This window comes from Thamnophis sirtalis, unplaced genomic scaffold, assembly GCF_051295495.1.
Source record: "Thamnophis sirtalis isolate CommonGarterSnake01/CBP01778 unplaced genomic scaffold, rThaSir2_p1.2 scaffold_15, whole genome shotgun sequence".
Taxonomy (NCBI): Eukaryota; Metazoa; Chordata; class Lepidosauria; order Squamata; family Natricidae; genus Thamnophis; species Thamnophis sirtalis.
The window spans coordinates 914,621-936,737 of NW_028261395.1; the positions used below are offsets into that span (position 1 = coordinate 914,621).

Genomic DNA, 22,117 nt, shown 5'->3' on the forward strand with positions numbered 1-22,117 from the left:
GCTGATGCAACCTGGTCCTGATTGCACTTTTCAAATCTTTGAGGTGGAGAAATAAGAGCTTTCCTGCCAAAGCTGGAGAGACAGATAGAAGAGATGAAATCAAAGACACGGTTTCTTGAGCTTGTGAAGACGTATCTCCAGGTAACTATGGGAGTTTTCAAAAATTGGGTGTGAACGTCTGTTACTGTATCAGGGAAGGCCCAGGCTCCCATCCACTGACACACGTTTAAGGTGACAACTGCAGTTGTCCAGAATAATTGTTCTAATTAGCTAAAGCGTTGGAGTCTTTCTCACCTACGCTATTTCTCTCTCTTTGTAAGAGAGCCATTCAAAGAGACCACATACTAATGAAAGTCTGTAACCCGTCAAAACCGCGTTCCACAAAAGCGCGGTCGACGAAAGCGCGTATGTGACATCATCACAGCACGACGAAAAAGATCGAAAAATTGAAATAAAAATAAAATTAAAGCAAGCCAATTCACATAAAGGTAAGGGTTAGGTTTAGGGTTAGGGTTAGGGTTAGGTTAAGGGTTAGGGTTAGGTTTAGAGCATTAGTGTTACGTTTAGCGTTAGGTTAAGGGTTAGCGTTAGGTTTAGCGTTACATTAACGGTTAGGTTTAGGGTTAGGTTTAGGGTTAGGTTTAGGGTTAGGTTCAGGGTTAGGGTTAGGTTTAGGGTTAGGTTTAGGGTTAGGTTTAGGGTTAGGTTTAGGGTTAGGTTAAGGGTTAGGTTTTTCGTTAGGTTAAGGGTTAGGTTTAGGGTTAGGTTTAGGGTTAGGTTTAGGGTTAGGTTTAGGGTTAGGTTTGGGGGGGTTAGGGTAAGGTTTTCGCTTTATTTTTACATTTTTCGATCTTTTTCGTTGCGCTGTGATGACGTCACATACGCGCTTTCGTCGACCGCGCTTTTGTCTACCGCGGTTTTGTGGTGGAACCATGAAAGTCATTCTGCAGTGCAGGTGGTATTTTTGGAAGGCTGTTTGTATTTCCAGATGCCATCCATTGTTTTCTGTGGGAAGCAGTTTTGCCAGGCCACGGGATTCATTCAGTAAAAATTGTTCAAATTTGGAGCATAAGGAAAAAAAAGAAATAAAACCCCTTTCACAATCCTGTTAAGCTAATTAACTAATTTGTTTTCTGCTGGATATCCTTATCCATTTCAAAAACACTTCTCTTTCGAACCCCACTTTGATTTCTGGTTTTTGGGGACACACACACACACAAATGACTTTGGATGGCTGTTGTCAGGCAACCTTTTAGAATGGGAGATGCGTTGCTCCACCTTCGAAGCATCAATGGCCTTCCTGGGTTACCTGTCACAGCAATGGAGAATCTCTGGTTCATTAGGAGGTGTGGATTCTTATCTCCCTAACCAGCCCAATCAATGGTTACAGATAGGGACAGTGCAACTTTAGCAACTTTAAGAAACCAAACATTTCTGCCGTGATTTCCTACATTAATAAGGAGCTGCTCCAGATTTTTGTGGAAACTCTGTGGGTGCAGCATAGCTTGAGCACACAATTTGTGTGCGTCAGATCACATCTGCGAGTCAGTTTAATGTAGTGGTTAAGGCATCGTGTTAGAAACTGGGAGACGGTGAGTTTTAGTTCAACCTGAGGCACAAAGCCAGTTGGGTAACCTTGTGCCAACCATACTCTCTCAGCCCTAGGAAGGAGGCAAGGGCAAACTACTTCACCTCTTGCCAAGACAACTGTAGGAATTAGTCCCACCCTGCTTATTAGTACTGAATTTCCCCTTTCTAACTGTTAGAAATCCTGTATATAGCTGTATACAGTGCACAGTAGACATGTGCTTTTCTGCTTAACTGCAGAAGGAAATCGGAAACCTTCATACAAAGATATGGACCAGGGGTGTCAAACTTGCAATGGCACGTTGTTATGTGACATACCACAACTTTCTCCCCCTTTGTTGAACTGGGGCAGGGGAGAGTGCGTGACACATCTGCCCCGCGGGCCGTGTGTTTGACCCCCGCGACCTAGAATATACCATAGGTGCAACTGCAAACGTATAAACACTGCCATCTACTGGTTGAAGAATACACTGCTGTAGTTATTGTATAAAATGCATGAACACTGTATTCCAACACTTACTCCACATCTTTTGGAAGCGTTTTTTTTCCCCTCTGTATCTTTTCTGTTTGTTTCTTTCTTGTCTCCTTTTGCTGCAGATTATGTGTGCGGAAAAATGGGGTGTTGAACCATGCAACTTTCTTACAGTGGTTAATATGGGACAAAATGAAATGCTGGACATTGGTGCCTTAGATGACATGCTGATTTTTTATCACATAAACAAAACTCCAAGTGAAGCTCAGTATAACGACAATCAAAATTGCCTAAGAAATCTTCAAGCTGGAACTCCACTTGGATTAATGGCATGCCTGTATTCTAGGTACAGCCTCTTAGACAATTCCACCAGAAATTATAGTAGAATAAAATCGAGTATCAATTCTAATCTTAAGACACTTCATGTTTTCCCCAGAAAAATCAGAAAATGTGATATTGGTCCATCTAGCTTGGTGTTGCTTCATTAGGTACAGCAGTTTTAGAGGACTTTTCAGTTTTCCTATTTGTGGAAATATAGCAATAGCACTTGCTCATATACCCAAAGAAGTGCTTTTCAGCCTTCTATAAGCAGTTTACAAAGGCAGAGTCCCAATGGGAGTGGGCGGCATACAAATTTTATGAAACTGAAACTGAAGTGATTTGGTTGTGATCGCTTAACAACCATGGCAAAAAAAAAGGTCGTAACATCAGGCATGATTCATTTAATAATTGCCTTACTTAGCAACCAAACCTCTGGTCCCAATTGTAGCCATAAGTCAAGGACTATCTGTAAATAGTTAACTTGTGCAAGAATTTAGACTAGAAAAGAGGAACTAGTGTCGAACATATTTCAGTGACCATCCCACTGGATCATTTGCAAATAGCAATAGCAGTTAAGACTTATATACCCCTTCATAGGGCTTTCAGCCCTCTCTAAGCGGTTTACAGAGTCAGCATATCACCCCCACAGTCTGGGTCCTCATTTCACCCACCTCGGAAGGATGGAAGGCTGAGTCAACCCTGAGCCAGTGAGATTTGAACCGCCGAACTGCAGATAACAGTCAGCTGAAGTGGCCTGCAGTACTGCACCCCTAACCACTGCGCCACCTCGGCTCTCTTTGCAAAAACAAGGGAAGAGAAGAATGATGGCTAGAATTCTCACCATTTTTTTGGGCAAACCTTTAAAAATTCTAGCATGGGAAGTTGGGGAGAAGAAGCGGATTTGTTTTTCACGTGTTCTTTGGTCTAGAGCACGGGTGTCAAACTCATGGCATCATGTTGCCATCACGTGATGTTTTGCGACTTCCCCCCCCCCCATTCACGAAGCTGGGGTGGGCGTGGCCTGGGTGTGACGTATCCGACCTGCGAGGGCCGCCTGTTTGATACCCCTGGTCTAGAGCCTAGTGAACTGGCCCCTGTCGTGTAAAAGCTTAGGAAAGCAAGTTAAATTGTTACCTCTGAACTTAAAATTTTAAGCCTTTCTTACTGCATTTTTGCATTCCAGACTAACTAGAAATTCTAGTAGCATTGTGCGTTTATTAAGTAAATGCTTAATTCTGCAGCTTTTAGAAACAGAATTGGTTTTTAAAATTGGTAAGATTGTACCTTAAAAGTATTTTTGGCTCACAATAATGTCAAGAAATACGTTACTTGTTATCGTACATTTTTTTAAAAACAATCTATTTCAAAAAGAACAATAAACAGAAATTGCAATATTAACTGATATCTAACTGAATAATTTCCTTTTGCTTCCTATTTTTTTTTGGTCACTCTTGAGACCAATAAAAGCATATTTTAGCTTTGCATTATTGTTTTCCTTTGTATTCTTCAGAAACGCATTTTTAAAAGGCTACGTTCAACAGTTCCTGTTCACTTTTCGCTATTTCTGCTCACAAGAGGAACTTCTACAATTTCTTCTAGATAGAATCAGAATTACCTTGCCCAGGTAGGTAATGAAACCCCACTGAAATCAGGTATATTTGAGCTCATTAGTATTTGAGTGGCCTTTATTATGTACCTTTTCATAATTATAAAGTATTGCTCACTTTGTAGTCAGAGGGCATAGCCCTCCAAAAATAGTTCTTATGCCAGTTGAAGTTTTTCCAAGCTTTAGATTTTTCTATCTGGATTACCAAGACTGTTTTTGGCTCATAATAACAAGATTAGCAATGGTGCTGTCCTTAGAATTTTTGATGAAAAACAAAGTAAGGATTGGCAGATTTTCTTACCTTCATTTCCTCTTATACCAAATGTCTTTCTAACATGGGTAGGATCGGGTGATTGTTGATGGGTTCTTAAAATGGGCCATTTAACTACCTGTGATCTATTAGTTGAGTTATGATGTGAGTTTAACAGTCTTCTGTAATAATGCCATACCCATTTTAAAGATAAGTTTAGCACTCTTCCAAATGAGCATCAACCTAGTTGAGAGATCACCAGAAGAGGGAAGTAGGGAGTGATCAGGAAGGAATGAACTCCGTCCTTCTTTAATGCTGCTAAGGAATGTTGGTCCTGGCACCCGGTCCACTTAATAGAAATAGACCACTAGAAATCACTAGAAATAGCTAATACGTCCAATTTTATAAGATATGGGACTTGTTTTATCAGTGGCTGGGGGAAAAAACTTGGAAATGAAAAACGTTTTACTCATGCTTTAACTGAAGGAGTTAAATGATAAAGCAATGGGTGGAAACTAATCAAGGAGAGAAGCAACTTAGAACTAAGGAGAAATTTCCTGACAGAACAATTAATCAGTGGAACAACTTGCCTCCAGAAGTTGTGAATGCCCCAACACTGGAAGTCTTTAAGAAGAGTTTGGACAACCATTTGTCTGAAAAGGTATAGGGCTGAGCAGGGGGTTGGACTAGAAGACCTCCACAGTTCCCTTCCAACTCTATCATTTTGTCTATTATATCAGAACCTCCAACACAAACGGGTAGAATAGTTGAAATCAATACACTACAGGAACAGCACTAGTAAAACATTTTAAGCACACCTCTCCAGCTCTTTCAAAGCAACACTAAACCATGTTTAAAGGAGCTGCACAAGACTTAATAAGCACTTCAGAAAGTGATTATTCCAAGCCTAAAGTGGCCAAAATAGTTACTGGTAGATTTTTTTTAGACCAGAGGGGATCTGAAGAAATTTCCAAGGGCTTCTGTTTAGATTTGTTCAATTCTTTCACTGATTGCACATTCTTCTTTAGGCCAAAATGTATAATTGGATTTCAACAGGGTTTTTTTTTCTTGCTTTTAAAAATTACATTTTTTTAATGGGTGATGTAATAAGCTGAAAGACACATAATCTTTTAGAATGCTTAAGTCAGGTGAAAACGCCTGTTCATCTTTTTCCTTTTTTTAATTTTCTTAGTTCCAGCCCAGAATCTTCCTCATTGTTCAGCAAAATATACCACCGTAGTTTCTCCATTCTTCACGCTTGGATCGAAGACTGTTACACCGTAGACTTTAGCATAAACACTAATCTCATGCGAATACTAAAGGACTTTATCATTTCCCAGGTAATTCACTGCTTTGACAGATAGCTTAATGTAAATGTCTTCTAAATCACCTCTAAGTTACAGCATATAATATTGCAGTGCGTTATTCTAAATATAATTGGTTGAGAATGTGGGGGAATGAAAATAAAGTTTATTTCGGATAAATTAAGACACAGTTTGAAGCAGAGAGCCGAGGTGGCGCAGTGGTTAAATGCAGCACTGCAGGCTACAGCTGATTGTTATCCGCAGTTCAGCGGTTCAAATCCCACCAGGCTCAAGGTTGACTCAGCCTTCCATCCTTCCGAGGTGGGTGAAATGAGGACCCGGATTGTTGTTGGGGGCGATATGCTGACTCTGTAAACCGCTTAGAGAGGGCTGAAAGCCCTATGAAGCGGTATATAAGTCTAACTGCTATTGCTATTGCTAAGAATATAATTACTGACTTTTTACAGGTGGTTCCACTCAATGGTTGTGGCAGACAGTTGCTGTTATTACTTAATAACATTTCTAGCGAGAAAGAGAGAAAAGTTTCGCGGTTCTGCAAGATGGAAGAATGGGAACAAGGGATGGAGCTCCATGAAACACGATCGTTACGTTTTTCACGTAAGAGGGACTCGGGAAATGTTTTACAAAAGGTATGTCATTTCCCTAACTTGCTTTATATTCACTTATGATAACTATATCCAATTGTTATTCCTTCTCACTGTACTTAGTAGCCTTATGTAATCTATTTGAAAGGCTGCCTTAGCTAAGTTATCATGGAAAGTTTAAATTAAAAGGTGAATCTTGATTTTGAGTAGGATAGAACTATCAGTTCTATCTATTAACTAGAACTATTAACTAGAACTAGAACTATTAAGAGCCAAGGTGGCGCAGTGGTTAAATGCAGCACTGCAGGCTACTGCTAGATCAGCAGGTCAGCGGTTCAAATCTCACCGGCTCAGGGTTGACTCAGCCTTCCATCCTTCCGAGGTGGGTAAAATGAGGACCCAGATTGTTGGGGGCAATATGCTGACTCTCTGTAAACCGCTTAGAGAGGCCTGAAAGGCCTATGAAGCGGTATATAAGTCTACTGCTATTGCTATGAGAGCTAGTCCTCCACTGGTTACATCTTCTAATCTAGTTTTTAGCTGGGACAAAATCAAACAGCAGTTAATTTGAATGAAATAATTGAGGTGTATGATTTATTTTCATAAATCTAGGGGTGGCCTGCAATCAAACTGCACTTGGGGAGGGAGAGCACAACCGAGCCAGGGTCCTTCCCTCCAGCCTTTGCCCAAAGCCCCCCGCACAGCACCAGGAGGATGAAGTGTGAATTCCTCCCCCTCCCTCCGACCCACATATACCTTTTCCAGCTGCTTCAGAGAGGGCTTCAACGCTGCTCTTGCCTCGCGTCCTCTGAAGAAGCCGCACCCTTCCTTCCTTCCACAGCTGGAGCGGATTTTAACGGGCATGGTAGATTTGTGGAATCTCTTCTACCGAGCCGGTTAGAACCAGCAGGAACCCACCCCTGAGCCCAACCCACCTTATGGGCTTGTTGTTGTGGGAAAAAGGAGCCGAGGTGGCGCAGTGGTTAGGGTGCAGCACTGCAGGCCACTTCAGCTGACTGTTATCTGCAGTGCGGCGGTTCTAATCTCACCGGCTCAAGGTTGACTCAGCCTTCCATCCTTCCCAGGTGGGTGAAATGAGGACCCAGACTGTGGGGGCGATATGCTGACTCTGTAAACCGCTTAGAGAGGGCTGAAAGCCCTATGAAGCGGTGTATAAGTCTAACTGCTATTGCTATTGCTAAAAATTATTATTGTAAACATAATAAAGATGGGATAGAAATAAATAAATCAAATAAATCTAGAAAAGATAAAGTTCTAGTAGGGATTCCTGTTTGGTCATATTTGTAGAATTTGCTGTTGAATAAATTAGTGCTGAAGTTAAGAAAATTATGAGAAATTATTATGTAAGGAAAATCTAAGAATCTTCCTGACTAGCACTGATGATGTTGCCTAATTAGGGTAATGAAACGTCTGCAAGAAAATTGGCAAGCTCAGAGAGCACCAAGGACCCCTCATTTCAACCCTGGGCTACAAATATTCTCCTTTATTGGAACCTCCTTGTGGAGTACTGTGAAGCTGTTACAATGGCAACTCCACAGCGCTATACAGCAGGCCACTTTAAGGCAGTACAGTAGAAGCCATTTTGAGGCACAACAGACCGTATCTTAACAGAACACGCACACCGAGGGATGTTAGGGGTGTCTTACCCACCCATCCACCCCAGTATTTGTTTCCAGAGTGTAAGTAATCTGTGCACCAAGTTTGGTTGAAATTGCTTGAGGCATTCCAGAATTATTCTGGAACATACACACACAGCCATTTTTATATAGAGAGATATCTTACATAAGCTGATAAAGGAGGAGAACCTTGTGGCTTAGTGGTTAACACATCTGCCTGATATGTAATACAGCCCAGGTTCGAACCCCAGTAAGGGTATGGCTAGCTGATGAGAGCTAAATAGCTTGAAATAGATCTATACTAGTCTCCCTTTATTTATTTATCAGCACAAATACAACACATATCTTATATAAGAATATATTTTTAAATTATATATCTTATGAAAGACTGGTTTCAATTTTCCTTATGAACGATGTGGCTAATGGCTCTTGTCCTTCTCAAACAGCATCTTAGCTGGAGACTTTCAAAAGGCCCTGAGCACCAGGTGTGTCATCGACCCACAACAGAAGAATTGTCTGGCTTCTGCATCAAAATAGCCGAGGCTCCATATTTCTTAAACGAATACACCGCGCAACAACTTTGTTCTCAGCTGACATTATTAGAACAGGTAAAAATGGATTTTCTGTCACCATGGTTTTAGCACTGTGCTCTTTAAATATTGCTATGCTTTGACACTCCAGTTGTATATAACAATATATTCAGAATGTGGTGAAAGCACTGAATTCATTTTGAAAGACCAAAGTGGAGCTGTGCGTGTCAATGGCTTAATCTGTGCTGGTTTCGCCTCAGTTGTCTGAGCTGACTCACTGACCCCCCGAGGGGAAAGCCTCTTCACCTCATATAAATTAATGTAAATTCTATTATTATTATTATTTTCTTCTCTAGAATGGAATGAAATTTGTAGGCAAGCTAGGGTATTGTTAACAGACAAGTCATGCCAGTTTTCATTCCAACCGGAAAAAAAAGTTATTTAGAAGTACTTACTTTGAATTTCTAGACTTTCAGCCAGGAAAAAAAGTGTTAAGCGTTTTGCGTAAAATTTAAAAGTGACCCTAAAATAATCATGTTGGCATCAAGAAGCATAAGACGCATCGGAATATAAGACGTACCAAGATTTTGGAGAGGCAAATTAAAAAAAAAAAGTTTTTGCACACTGCAGACCTCCCCAAAAACGGCCCATTTTGCGTGAAAACGGGCCCACTTTTTGTCAAAAAAAGGGCACGCATAGCCTTTAGGAGGCTTGTAGTGTGCTCCTGGGGGCTGGGGGGCAAAAAGGGCCTGTTTTTTGCTCATTTTTGTCTCCCCAGCCCCCAGGAGCACTGGGGAAGCCTCCTAAAGGCTCTGTACATTCATTTTTGCAAAGGGGGCGGGGTTTCAGGAGGCCAAAAATGCCGTATTCAGTGTATAAGACGCACCCAGATTTTCAGCCTCTTTTTTTGAGGGAAAAAGGTGTGTCTTATTGTTGGAAGAAATGTCCTTCTGGGTTCGGCTCCAAGTGGGGGAAAAGACACTGGAGACATGGAGGCTGCTTGGAAAGATGGTTTATTGTTGGACGGGACCACATGGCTTGAACCCTGAACAGAAAAGGTGATCACATGCTTCAATGTTGGTGGAGAAGAAGAGAAGGGCTGAGGGAGGGGCTTGCTAGGCTTTTTATAACCTGTTCAGTCCCACCTCTCTGTTTCCTGTTCCTGTGTAAGAAATGTATTCTGATTGGTTGTCAGACTCCCATGGAGCCAAGTTTGAGTTTCCAGATGCCATGTGGCGCGTTTCTATTATCATGCCTTAATCCCATCACTCTGGAGCTGAAGGGGAGAACTCTTTATTATGTAGAATAGACTGGCTTGGACATTTTAATGGGCCATTAAGGAAAGTGGGGGCTATTAAGAGTGAGTCTGTTTCCTGCCTAAAACACGTTTCTCCATTTCTGATCCAGGGAAATATAATATTCTGCCTTTTCAATATTTCCTAGGATATTTCATTTTCCTAGGAGCGGGGTGGATGCTAACTTCCTTACATTATACTCCAAAAAATACAGTACATTCAATGACCACAATCCCTTACTGTATAGCAAGCGACTTTTCAGCCCTACCTGGACCTCATATGGTATTATTACAATACCTTATGAGAGGCAATGTTCCCTGATCTCTTCAAAGATGAATGGCATATCTGTAAGGAGCTCATATTGGACTTGAAAGATAGGAGCAGCGATTGAAAGTAGAATCTCCATCTGGCTTCTGTAGACTAAATTCACTATGTTTTCTTGGAGATTTGTTGGTTTGTTACTTTCCAATCTAACTACAAGGTCTGCTAGTTTCTGATGGTCTCCCATGTATGCATTCATTAGATCTGAACCTGCATAGAAGTTTTAAAGCTGAAAGAAAATTGACCTCTATCAGTGACTCACACTTTAGAATGAAACTGATAAGAGTGTATTTCAGTTGGATTAGGGTTTTTTTATGCTAAAATTGCCCTGATTGTCTTGTAGAATGGTTTTTAATGAGTGAAACACGGATGGAATGTAAATAAACACCTCCTTGATTTATTGGTACAATTGGTGTCTTTCTGGGTTATTTCCTAACAAGACTACAGTATGTTGAGTTTGGATTAGAAAACACAATGATGGAGGCATGCAAAATGGAATATATAACCCATGGCCGTTTTCTTTCATCTGTTTAGGAATTATTCCATAAATGCCACCCAGTGCATTTTCTAAATTCAAGATTGCTCGGAGTCAAAGATAAGAACGTGCCTCTCCCAAAGTAAGTTTGCTATTTAGCCAACCCTGCTGATGGAAGCGGAAAACTACTGAGATGTCAGAATATTTAGCTTCTGCTTAGCTTTAATTACAGGCTAAACCTGTTGTTCAGTAGCCCCTTCTATTGTTTCTGCAGAATCCCTTTTCTTTCTTAGGTGGCTATAAAATGGCAGAATTGAAGGCAGATCATTTAATGTGAACCATTGGAACAAGTTTACCTCTAAGGCAGATGCTCCCCAAACTTTCTCAGTTAAGGAAGCATCCAGCTATTCCTAAACTATGGACCATGCTCCCTTGAGGCTCACTAACAAGCTTGCTAACTGTTCCACATGTTAAATATTGCAGTAAAGGATATTTCAGTGCTCCTGTGAGTTCTTTGCAACATCTCTGAGGTTGCGGATCAGGATGCAGATCTGCATAAGGTGGGGTGAGATAGGAAAAAAATTTAGAAGTCTAGTTTTAATCCTGGCATCATCTGGACTATTAAGGAAGGCAAATCAAAGGCGGCAGAATTGTGGATAAATTATCCAAGGCATTTACTTGGTGCTTAGCTTGCCAGCTACGATACATTCTGAAAATAATGCCTTTTGTTGAAGATCTAGCTTACTGGCGTCTTTGAGCTTTGATCTTATATCCCTTGGGGTTGGAAATAAATGCGATTCGTTGCTTTCCTTGCAGTGAGTTGTGTTAGCTTTTGCATAGACTTAGGCTGTAAGTGTTATACATTTTTATTTTATTTCACAGGGCTTCTTCCTCTGAATTGCTATCTACTCCGACCTATAACCTTTTTGCCAACAACTGTGTCCAAGATGATTACCTCCTGCAGCTTTTAAAATATGCCGATAATGTCAGTACCTGGGTTGCTGCAGAGATAGTCACCAGTTGCAGCTCTAAGGTATGAATAATTCCTGTTTCATGAATTGAGTGTGAATGTGTGCCTGGGCAACATGATTCGTTATTGTGATTTTATTTATGTGATTCTTTATGAGCCGAGGTGGTGCAGTGGTTAGAGTGCAGCACTGCAGGCTACTTCAGCTGACTGCAGTTCTGCAGTTCGGCGGTTCAAATCTCACCGGCTCAGGGTTGACTCAGCCTTCCATCCTTCCGAGGTGGGTAAAATGAGGACCCGGATTGTTGTTGGGGGCGATATGCTGACTCTGTAAACCGCTTAGAGAGGGCTGGAAGCCCTAGGAAGCGGTATATAAGTCTAACTGCTATTGCTATTGATTAATGACTATTTCTTCTCTGAATAGAGCAGGATCAAAGCAATAGCAATAGCACGGGGAGTTATATATCACTTCATAGTGCTTCACAGATCTTTCTTTTTTTTTCTCATAGAAAAAAATTTTATTTTCCATTTTCATAGCATATAATCACATGTATACTATTACATAGCCAATATCATGTTGTATTATTAAGTAGTTACATCAATTCATCTTACCATCAAGAAAGAAAAACCCAGTTATTGGCTCTTCTGCTCTCCATACACCATATTTATACCTTATCCGACACTTCCTTCCCCCTCTCTCCTCCCCCTTTCTACATCCTTTCTTCCCTCCATCATCCTTTTCTACTCTACTTCCCCTTCCTTTCTCCTTCTCCTCTCTCCCCTTACCACTCCTCCTTATGCAGATCTTTCTAGTGGTTTACAGAGTCAGCAAACTTCCCTCAATAATCTAGATCCTCATTTTACCCATTTCGGAAGGATGAAAGGCTGAGTCAACCTTGACCCGGTCAGGATCGAACTGGCGGTCAACAGAGTTGGCCTGCAGTACTGCATTCTAACCACTGTGCCACCACAGCTCTTCGGTTGACAGAGAAATCTTTTGCTTTCTCTGAACTACATTAAAAAAAAAAAAAAACTGTAACCCAATTCCCAGAATTCCCCAGCCAGAAGGGGGAAATTTGTAAGTGCTGTTTTAACACATCTGTGTGTGTGTGTGTGTCTTCAAGTTAGTGTTAACTCCTGGACAAGTCGCTGCAAGTTTCTTGGCAGCATTTTTAGAAGTGGTTTTTGCTTGAGGTTTGGGAGATAATGACGGGCACAAGGCCACCCAGTTGGCGTTCTGCCTAAGATGGGCTGGTTTCTAGTTTGGTGCCTTAACCACCGCACTAAACTGACACTTCATTTAATAGCATAATCAATAAGTGGGCAGCCAAAGGTAGTTCATCTTTAGTATCTATTGCCTGATGTAATTTCCTTGAATAAATATAACAACATTCCTTGCAGATACCAAAAGGTGAACAATTGCTTAATTGTTTACACTTTTAATTCTTTTTCTTTTTTTATTACTTTTTTCTTATTTCCTATATTTCATCAGTTTTTGAAATTCAATAAATTTGTATTAAAAAAGAATATAGCCTATGAATTCTGATATTTATGCCTATTAAATAGTGTATCGTTAGGCATTATAATTTGCATGAGGATAAGCTAATTTTATTGCACCAGGATGATCGTTCTTGGTTCTTTGTTATCTGTTTTCATAAGTATCAATAGATTTTATAGTTTATTTAGTTTTATAGATAGCAATAGCAATAGCAGTTAGACTTATATACCGCTTCATAGGGCTTTCAGCCCTCTCTAAGCGGTTTACAGAGTCAGCATATCGCCCCCAAACAACAATCCGGGTCCTCATTTCACCCACCTGGGAAGGATGGAAGGCTGAGTCAACCTTGAGCCGGTGAGATTTGAACAGCCGAACTGCAGATAGCAGTCAGCTGAAGTGGCCTGCAGTGCTGCACTCTATCCACTGCGCCACCTCGGCTCTTATAGATTTAATTTGCCTGGGTGCTTTATTGCGTTTGATTATATTTTATCTTGCTGTAGTCCGATCATTAACTAAAATCAAGTCTTTCCCTCTCGTCCCTTCTCCAAAATACACAATTATTACTTAGTAACCAAAAGCTACTTGGAAACCGGAGTTTTTGTAGTTGCATAATAAATCTAATGAAGAAGTGTTTCATGGGAAAAAACATATACAATGTGCTTTGTGGTTTCAGCAAACAAGACAATTAGAGTAATTTATTTAATCTGACACCAGATCTCTTCTTTTTAGTGAGCATTTTGCTTGGGTTGCCAATGGGTAATGAATTTTATCACATTTAGCTAGCTGGAATTGAAAGCGTTTAGCTATTTTCCATATAATGATGATGTCCTCCCTGACTGCGTAGCAAAAAAAATAGAGCTGGAAATGTGTTTTTTGACATTGAGCGCTGGGCAATTGTACACATTGGCAGAGAATGCTGATACATTTTGTTTCAACTGTTTTCTGATTGTTCTCCAGGTACAGATGAATTGGGTATCAAAATTTCTCTTGACTGCCAAGTGTTGCTACAAGCAAAGAAATTTTGCCACTGCCATGCAAATCCTGAGAGGTCTGGAAAATCTCATTGTCAGACAATTGCCTGTGAGTGCTATGCCTAGTTCTTAGTTGTTTATACAGGCAGAATACTTTTAAAATAATATTTTAAAAGGATGCGTTCCACTCGTAATGTTCAGAAGACTAACATTTATTTTGATTTCTGTTCAGATTTGGAAAAACATGCCTTCTAAAGTTTCTGATATACTGGAAGAACTGAAGGCTGTAGAGGTACAGTAAAAAAAAAAAACTTCTCTATCTCTTCTCTATCTCTTCTCTATCTCTTCTCTATCTCTTCTCTATCTCTTCTCTATCTCTTCTCTATCTCTTCTCTATCTCTTCTCTATCTCTTCTCTATCTCTTCTCTATCTCTTCTCTATCTTCTCTATCTCTTCTCTATCTCTTCTCTATCTCTTCTCTATCTCTTCTCTATCTTCTCTATCTCTTCTCTATCTCTTCTCTATCTCTTCTCTATCTCTTCTCTATCTCTTCTCTATCTCTTCTCTATCTCTTCGGGGCGATTTTGTGTTTTTTCTGCAGGAGATCGAGTTCGAGTTTGAGTTTAATAAATTTATATGCCGCCCCAATCCCAAAGGACTCCGGGCGGCTTACATAAAAACAATAAAAGGAATATTAAAAAGTTTAAAAAGTAGAAGACAAGACAAGTTAAAAGAGACACAACATGCACTCAACCTTAGTGGAGGCTGGACCTCATTCAAGAGGTCAACAGCCCCAGGCCTGCCGGAAAAGCCAGGTCTTAATGGCTTTGCGGAAGGCCGCGAGAGTGGGGAGGGTCCGGATCTCTGGGGGTAGATCGTTCCATAGGGCCGGGGCAGCCACAGAGAAGGCCCTCCCCCGAGGAGCCGCCAAATGACATTGTCTAGCGAGTTGAACTCATGAGGTTTTTTTACAAGGAGATTTACTGGACAAAAGGCAAGGAACGCAACAGAGCTGGAAAGGTAAGAGGCGTGCCTCGCTTCTCTCCCCCCCCCCATCTGCCACCCCTCGCTAAAGGGGCGGTGGGGAAGGGAACCAGGCAGGCTGCCTTTACCATTGGGGTGGGGTGGGAGGTGTTTTTTTTGCGCGAGAAGGAACAGGTGGGAGGGGGTGATCACATTGGTGGCCTGTGCGGGAGGGAAGGGCCGGGGGTGTGTGTGTGGAGGCACTTTGCTTCGCCTGCCGCTGTTTTGCAGTTCTGCAGTTCGGCGGTTCAAATCTCACCGGCTCAAGGTTGACTCAGCCTTCCATCCTTCCGAGGTGGGTGAAATGAGGACCCAGACTGTGGGGGCGATATGCTGACTCTGTAAACCGCTTAGAGAGGGCTGAAAAATGAAGCGGTACATAAGTCGAACTGCTATTGCTATTGTTTTTTCAGTGGGCCCTCTTTTTGCCCCGCAGGCTGTACGGGTAGGTGGTATAGTGGTAATGGTGGGGACCGGTTGTGCATGCGCTTAAATAGTTGGGGGCATGCTTATTTTCAGGGGAGGGCTCATTATGGCACATGCTCTGAAAAGGCCGATTGGGATTATTAGCAGGACATGTCTTATTTCCATGGAAACACGGTATTTGAGTTTCATCTCCAGGATCTGGGCTTCTAAACAGCAGTCAGGGTTGATCTCTTCTAGGACTGACCGGTTGGATGGCCTTGCAGTCCAAGGGACTCAATGCAGGAGTCTTCTCCAACACCATAGTTCAAAGGCATCCATTCTTTGGCGCTCAGCCTTCCTTATGGTCCAAATTTCACAGCCTTACATTGCAACTGGGAGAACCATACGCTCCACTACTCTAGGTCAATGTTTTTCTTCATCAAGTGTGAGACAATAATATTGAGACCATTTCCAGTCATCCCAGTTGGACTGGACTGGGGATTGGGAAAAAGAGCACATGATATGGGCCTTCCTTTTATACATATGCTTCTCTTGTCCACCACAGTACAGGCAGTCCTTGACTTACTTAACTTTTCGCGCCCAAAAGTCCCCTTGTTAAGTGAGACATTTGCTGAGTGCGTTTTGCCCCATTTTACGACTTTTCTTGACATAGTTGTTAAGCGAATCACTGCAGTTGTTAAGTTAGTAACACAGTTGTTAAGTGAATCTGGCTATCCTGTTGACTTTGCTTGTCAGAAGTTCACAAAAGGTGATCACGTGACCCTGCGACACGCATAAATATGAGTCGGTTGCCAAGCATCTGCTGTCGGGTTTTCTAAAAATCCCCTAATTAATTCATGAGCATTGAGCCAAGTTTCAATTCAAAACGTGTCATTTATTAGGAGCACCACAGGCAAGATCTTTTTGCAGCCAGATCTAAGCCTTGTTTGAGTTATATCTGAACTTTATCCCCTGTTCCTCCTCTCCCCTCAGTCTGTGTCACAAATCACATTCCCAAATGAGGTGCACCCCTCCCAAGCCTGCTGCAGTAATCTGAGATCCGACTTCAGCCGACAGTATGTGTGGAATGCGCTCCACCCCTCTCACTATGGAAATGTTAGGAGTTGACATCTGCATTGTGATCATGTGACCACGGGGATACTGCAACATTCATGGGGGAAAGGGTCATAACTTTGTAACTTCAACCAATTACTAAACGAACTGAATTGAAGATTACTGGCATTCCCCTTCCGTGCAAATCTAGCCGGAAAGAAGACATCTGGGAGTCTGTCCTCAAGAAACTTGAAAATTTGGAGGAGGGGAGCTTACTATACTTTATATTTTCAACGTTTGTATCCAAGGCTTCTTCCTAGGATTTGACGGCAGCCTACAGAGAAGAAGTTCCCAAAGCAGAGACAAGTTTAAGGATGAGCAGAAAAATTAAACAAGATCTCTCTGATCAAGGGCTGACATTGTCTCAAGTCTTGGGAATCTTGTCCCCATCGGCTCCGCTTAATGTTTTATCCCTCCCTCAGGCCAGCTAAGATCCAAAATGTTTCTTGCAAATGCCATAACCGCAGCCTTTCTGACAGTGAGTGAATGAAGAATTGGAAAGCTATCGGGGATTTTGTTTTTGTTTTAAAAACTGTTCTCTTATAAACAGAAGGATAAACACAGATCGAACAATCCATTCGCTGATTTCTACTTCTCTCGCATTCTGCCTCGGGTGGTTTTTTTTTAGATGCAGTTGTAACATTTCAGATTTGGTTGCAAAAGAATATTGAATTATTATTTTTTTCTCTTAGCTCCTGCCTTGCAGGATGGGAACATTTTAAACACTGACTTTGAGAAGTGCAGTACCTTTTTATTCAAAGTAAATCTCTCACCATGTCTTCTGCTTTTAGCCAAAATAAAACAATTGTTAGGAGTAGGGAAGGGATATATGTACGGATATGTGATTTTGGGCGGTGTTTGCTCCTCCGAAGATCTGGATCACTTGTGTTTCCTTGAAGGGATGACATTTTGCAAGACAAGAGAACATTTTGCAATTGCTCTTTATATCCTGCAGGACTGAAATCTGGCATAAAAACCCATGTCCAGACATAAGACATTATTATACATTATTTATAGTATATATTACACAGTCTAAGGCAGTGTTTCCCAAACTTTTGACATATGTGTACCCCTTCTATAATTTTCGTAACGCTGAGTACCCCTCATAAAAAACATATGCTTTAATAAAAATCAATATATATATATTGGCTTCAGCTGATAAGGAGGAGACCTGTGGCTTGATGGCTAAGACGTTTGCCTAAGATGCAATACAGCACAGGTTCGAATCCCAGTAAGGGTGTGGCTAGCTGATGAGAGCTAAATAGCTTGAAATAGATCTATACTAGTCTCCCTTTATTTATTTATCAGCACAAATAAAAACACAAATATAACAAAAGGCAACAGTAAAAATATTGGGTTTCTGTCGTGATGGACTCTTGTGACGAGCCGATTGACAGATGTTGGAAGCAGTTAGCTTCCTCCCATAATTGGGGCTTACCAGGGGTTGTGACACACACACACACACACACACACACACACACACACACACATATATATATATATATATATATATATATATATATTGGTACATACGCAAAATAAACGAAAGTTATAAAGAACATTTATTTGATTCAATGAGAAGGATGAAATTGTTTATGTTGAGATGACAGATCATCATAATTTGGTTCCCTGGTTGTTAATTTTAACCTGAGATGCGGTTCCACGTCTGTACCCCCCACCAAACTCTTCCCGTACCCTTGGGGGTACGCGCACCACACTTTGGGAAACACTGGTCTAAGGGGACGCTCAGTGGCTAAGACGCTGAGCTTGTCGATCAGAAAGGTCGGCAGTTTGGCGGATTGAATCCCATAACGGAGTGAGCTCCCGTGACTTGTCCCAGCTTCTGCCAACCTAGCAGTTCGAAAGCAGGTAAAAAATGCAAGTAGAAAAATAGGAACCACCTTTGGTGGGAAGGGAACAGCGTTCCGTGCGCCTTCGGCATTTAGCCAGATTCAGCATTTAGTCACGCCAGCCACATAACCATGGAGACGTCTTTGGACAGCGCTGGCTCTTCGGCTTTGAAATGGAGATGAGCAGCACCCCCTAGAGTCGGGAACGACTAACACATGTGTGTGAGGGGGAACCTTTACATTATAGTTCCCGATTCTAAGTCTTTTCTCTTTACATATTATACAAAAATGTTGGTTACAACATAGCAAAGACTTTCGCATCGATCGTCATGCTCTGTTCTAAGATGTCTGTCTGTCTGTCTGTCTGCATGTCTGTGTGTATTATTTCAGGTGTTTTTAAAAAGTGACAGCTTGTGCTTAATGGAAGGGGAGAGATTTAAAACATCGTCAACAATTCCATCGGCTCACATACTTGCTATGCACATACAGCAACTTGAAACTGGAGGATTCACGATGCGAAATGGCACATACAAGTGGACCAAACTTAGGTAATGTTTTTACGGCATGGAATTTATTAAAAATGGAATAGAGTCTTGCAGCTTAATATAGCTGAACAATAACGTTTAAAAAACATAACCTGTATATTATTTATGAAATAATTAAAGGCAAGATAAATTGAGCATTTCGATTATTTGTTGTAGAATGCTTTATACAAATTTGTTTTTTTTTAAAAATTGAATATTAAGCGCCTAATACAGTGTTTATTTCCCTATTTTATCAAATATGGGGGGGGGGAACCCCAGCCTGACTGGATTCTTTCATCTTTTCTCTTTTTTAAGGAATATTGCGAAAGTTGTAAGCCAGGTTCAAGCATTTCAAGAAAACCCCTACGTGTTCCCACCCGATTGCCAGTTGCAAGATTTCTTAAGACAACGAATAACTTTCCTTAACGACGCAGACATCTTCACATTAGCGGCTGATAATTATGCCAACTTCCATCAGAAACCTGAAAAGCAATCTCGAAAAATCCAAGATGCATTGCACAGGATGAAAGCCATGTTTCAGTGAGGTTTATATAGATCTGTCTCCAGCAATTTTTATTTCAAAAAAACATCTTCCTGGATCGCTTACTAAAATAGAAGGAGGGCTTTGTATGGTTGTAAATATTGTGTACAGGTAAGTCCTCGACTTATGAACAAAATTGAGCCCAAAATTCTTCTGTTGGGATGACCTTGGTTCCCATAAGAAAACTTTTTGTTTTGACTAGTAACCCTTCTATCTACGTTCCCCTCTCCCTTCCCCTCGCATCAGAGTTGACATACTGGATGTAATCCATAGGCAACCCACTACCAACCACTAGTTTAGCTCAATGGTGTTAACCTGATTATTTGAGTAACTTGCTTCAATCGAGGAGCGGACATATCAAATTCAAAACAAAACCCCACAATGGCCATATGGCTAAGGCCCTTAATCAAAACTAAGTATCAGTGAAAGTCTTCCGTCTGACAACTTGCACAAGATCTGCTTGTTGCTTGGGAAAGAGTAGAAGGCATCAACAAGAGGTGGCCCTACCACTTCTAGTAAGTGCCTCCAAGGGAATGTATCCCTCTAGCGACAAAATATTTTCTGCTCTCAATTACCTAATGCTTCCTGAGTGCTCATATAGTATCAGCCTCCACAGGTAATAAGAAAATGTTTAGTTGCCCATTTGCTCCTAACGTTCTTCCACATCTATTGGGGTTTGGAGGTTGGCATGGCCTTCTAAGATTGAATTCTTAACATACAGAAATGATTAGACCTGAATTTGGTTTCTTGAGTCAGATTAGCTAAACTGAAAGCAGAGACTTAATTCCAAATCATAAACACTTATTTTTATTTTTAAAAAATCATGTTCAGTATCTATTCTTTTTCTTATACCAGCTCTCCTATTTATGATTCTAAGGCAGCATATGACTCCTTTTCAAGAATAAATTTCATACAAATTTGCAAACGTGATGCGTTTCCATGTGTGCTATGTATTTGATTGGCATGACATTTTGTATGCTTGTACTTAACTTTTATTACACTTTCTGTAATTTCCTATTAAAGCAGACCACCTGTTGAACAATTAGTTGGTGACAATTTTACTATTGCACACTGATTTGTTTCAAAGGATTTAAATCCTTCATTTAAGAAAGTATTTATTATATCACCTGGAAGTAATTTTCCTGCTGAATCTGAAGAAGATTAATCATAGTGATATGCTTTATTTTGTTTGAAAACTTTTTTCAGTTCAGTCGAATCTATGTTTTTGAATTTTTATATGAAATTATTTTTCAAAAGTCTTTAAGCTGTGGTCTGTGAAAATTGTTTAATTTGAGCAAATATTTCTCTGTAAATTACAGTGTCAAAATTATTTTAAAGAACTTCTTTTCATGATTATGTCATTCTGTACTATGCTCTTTTGCTGATGAAGTACTTTCTAATAATTGACTTAAAATGTTCTAAAATCTCTTCTCAGAAGTCAACATATAAGTTACTTTTTAAACTTTTCTTATATTTTTATATGAAGCGGTCAGTATTTTCAAGCTTTTAAGAATATCTTACGATATGATGTGAAAATAAATGTTTGCGTCTATAGGAAACTTCTTTTCTAATTTGCTATTTGTATTGAATTTTCTGATTTATTTTGATGTTGACTTGAACATGGGGAGAAACAGGCATTTTTAATACATTAGTAATACAAATTAAAACCTTGTATTAATATACCTGCAGCATCCTCTTGTCCCACTCCAAATTATTTTCAATAAAGTTTCACTTGGATGAATTTCATTTATCCATAATATTTAGTTTATGCTGACTTTAGAAGAAAGAACAAAGATGGGAAATACGCTGTATTAATTTCTTTACAAGAGCTGAATAAAATAATTAATGAAATCAGAAAAAAAAGTTTCAGGTTAACTAGTGGCTCAGGGCTGAAGCGTGGAATGAAGGCATGAGAAAAAAAGTGCAATTAAGACCATAAGGGGAATAGAAATGCTAATGTAGTATAAATGCTAGTTACAAGTATATGTTATTTCTTTTAAAAATACATTCTCATTTTGAAAGCTGCTTTAAAAATTTAGGTTTTAGGTTTAGGTTTTATTTGACTTGTATGCTGCCCTATTCCCGGGAGAATCATTTTAGAGGAATGATGATGATGATGATAGCTGCATCATATACAACATTTTCTCTCTTTGTAATTGCTTATTATTCCAGAAGGTGGCACTGGAAACCTATGATTGTAGTTTTTGGAAAATATCCCTCAGGGATAACCCAAGATTCAGTTTCAACTCTACAGGGGGAGGGAGAATGTGAGTGAAAAGCTCGTCCGAGTGAAAACTTAATACATCTCCATCAGTCTTTTAAAGTGCCACCTTCATTATTCTTTATTAGTTGCTGTTTTGAAGAAGTCATAAAGATACATCAAACGGTGCAATAAAACATATCCCGGTATTCCATTGTTTAAATAAATCTACTGGGGGAAAAAAAAGAAAGGCATTTATATTCCTATCGGTTCCAGAGACCTTCTATTTATTGAAATAAGACATGCTCAAGGAGAGAAGAAAGAGAAGAATGGGGGGTAGGAAAGAGGGAGGGAAGGAAGGAGGGAAGGAAGGAGGGAAGGAAGGAGAGAAGGAGGGAAGGAAGGAAGGAAGGAGAAGAAAGGAGGGAAGGAAGGAAGGAATGTAGGAGAGAAGGAAGGGGAAGGAAGGAGGAAAGGAAGGAGAGGAGGAGGAAAGAAAGGAGGGAGGGAAGGAAGGAGGAAAGGAGAGAAGGAGGGAAAGGGAAGGAGGGAGGGAAGGAAGGGGAGTAGGAGAGAAGAAACGAGGGAAGGAAAGAGGGAGGGAGGGAAGAAGAAGTAGGAC

At 40.5% G+C, this 22,117-nt stretch overlaps 1 protein-coding gene across 1 annotated transcript in view; it reads left to right on the forward strand.

Moving 5' to 3' along the window:
* KNDC1 (kinase non-catalytic C-lobe domain containing 1) overlaps positions 1–19,746 on the forward strand; it is a 78,675-nt gene extending 58,929 nt beyond the window's left edge. Inside the window, exons 18-29 of the mRNA XM_087702380.1 lie at positions 44–141; positions 2,185–2,405; positions 3,891–4,004; positions 5,429–5,576; positions 6,008–6,190; positions 8,229–8,390; positions 10,463–10,545; positions 11,286–11,436; positions 13,826–13,948; positions 14,072–14,131; positions 18,621–18,778; positions 19,070–19,746. Coding sequence (XP_087558506.1) covers positions 44–141; positions 2,185–2,405; positions 3,891–4,004; positions 5,429–5,576; positions 6,008–6,190; positions 8,229–8,390; positions 10,463–10,545; positions 11,286–11,436; positions 13,826–13,948; positions 14,072–14,131; positions 18,621–18,778; positions 19,070–19,298 — 1,730 coding nt within the window. The 3' untranslated portion in view covers positions 19,299–19,746. The remainder of the gene's footprint in view (positions 1–43; positions 142–2,184; positions 2,406–3,890; positions 4,005–5,428; positions 5,577–6,007; positions 6,191–8,228; positions 8,391–10,462; positions 10,546–11,285; positions 11,437–13,825; positions 13,949–14,071; positions 14,132–18,620; positions 18,779–19,069) is intronic.
* The last annotated feature ends 2,371 nt before the right edge of the window (positions 19,747–22,117 follow it).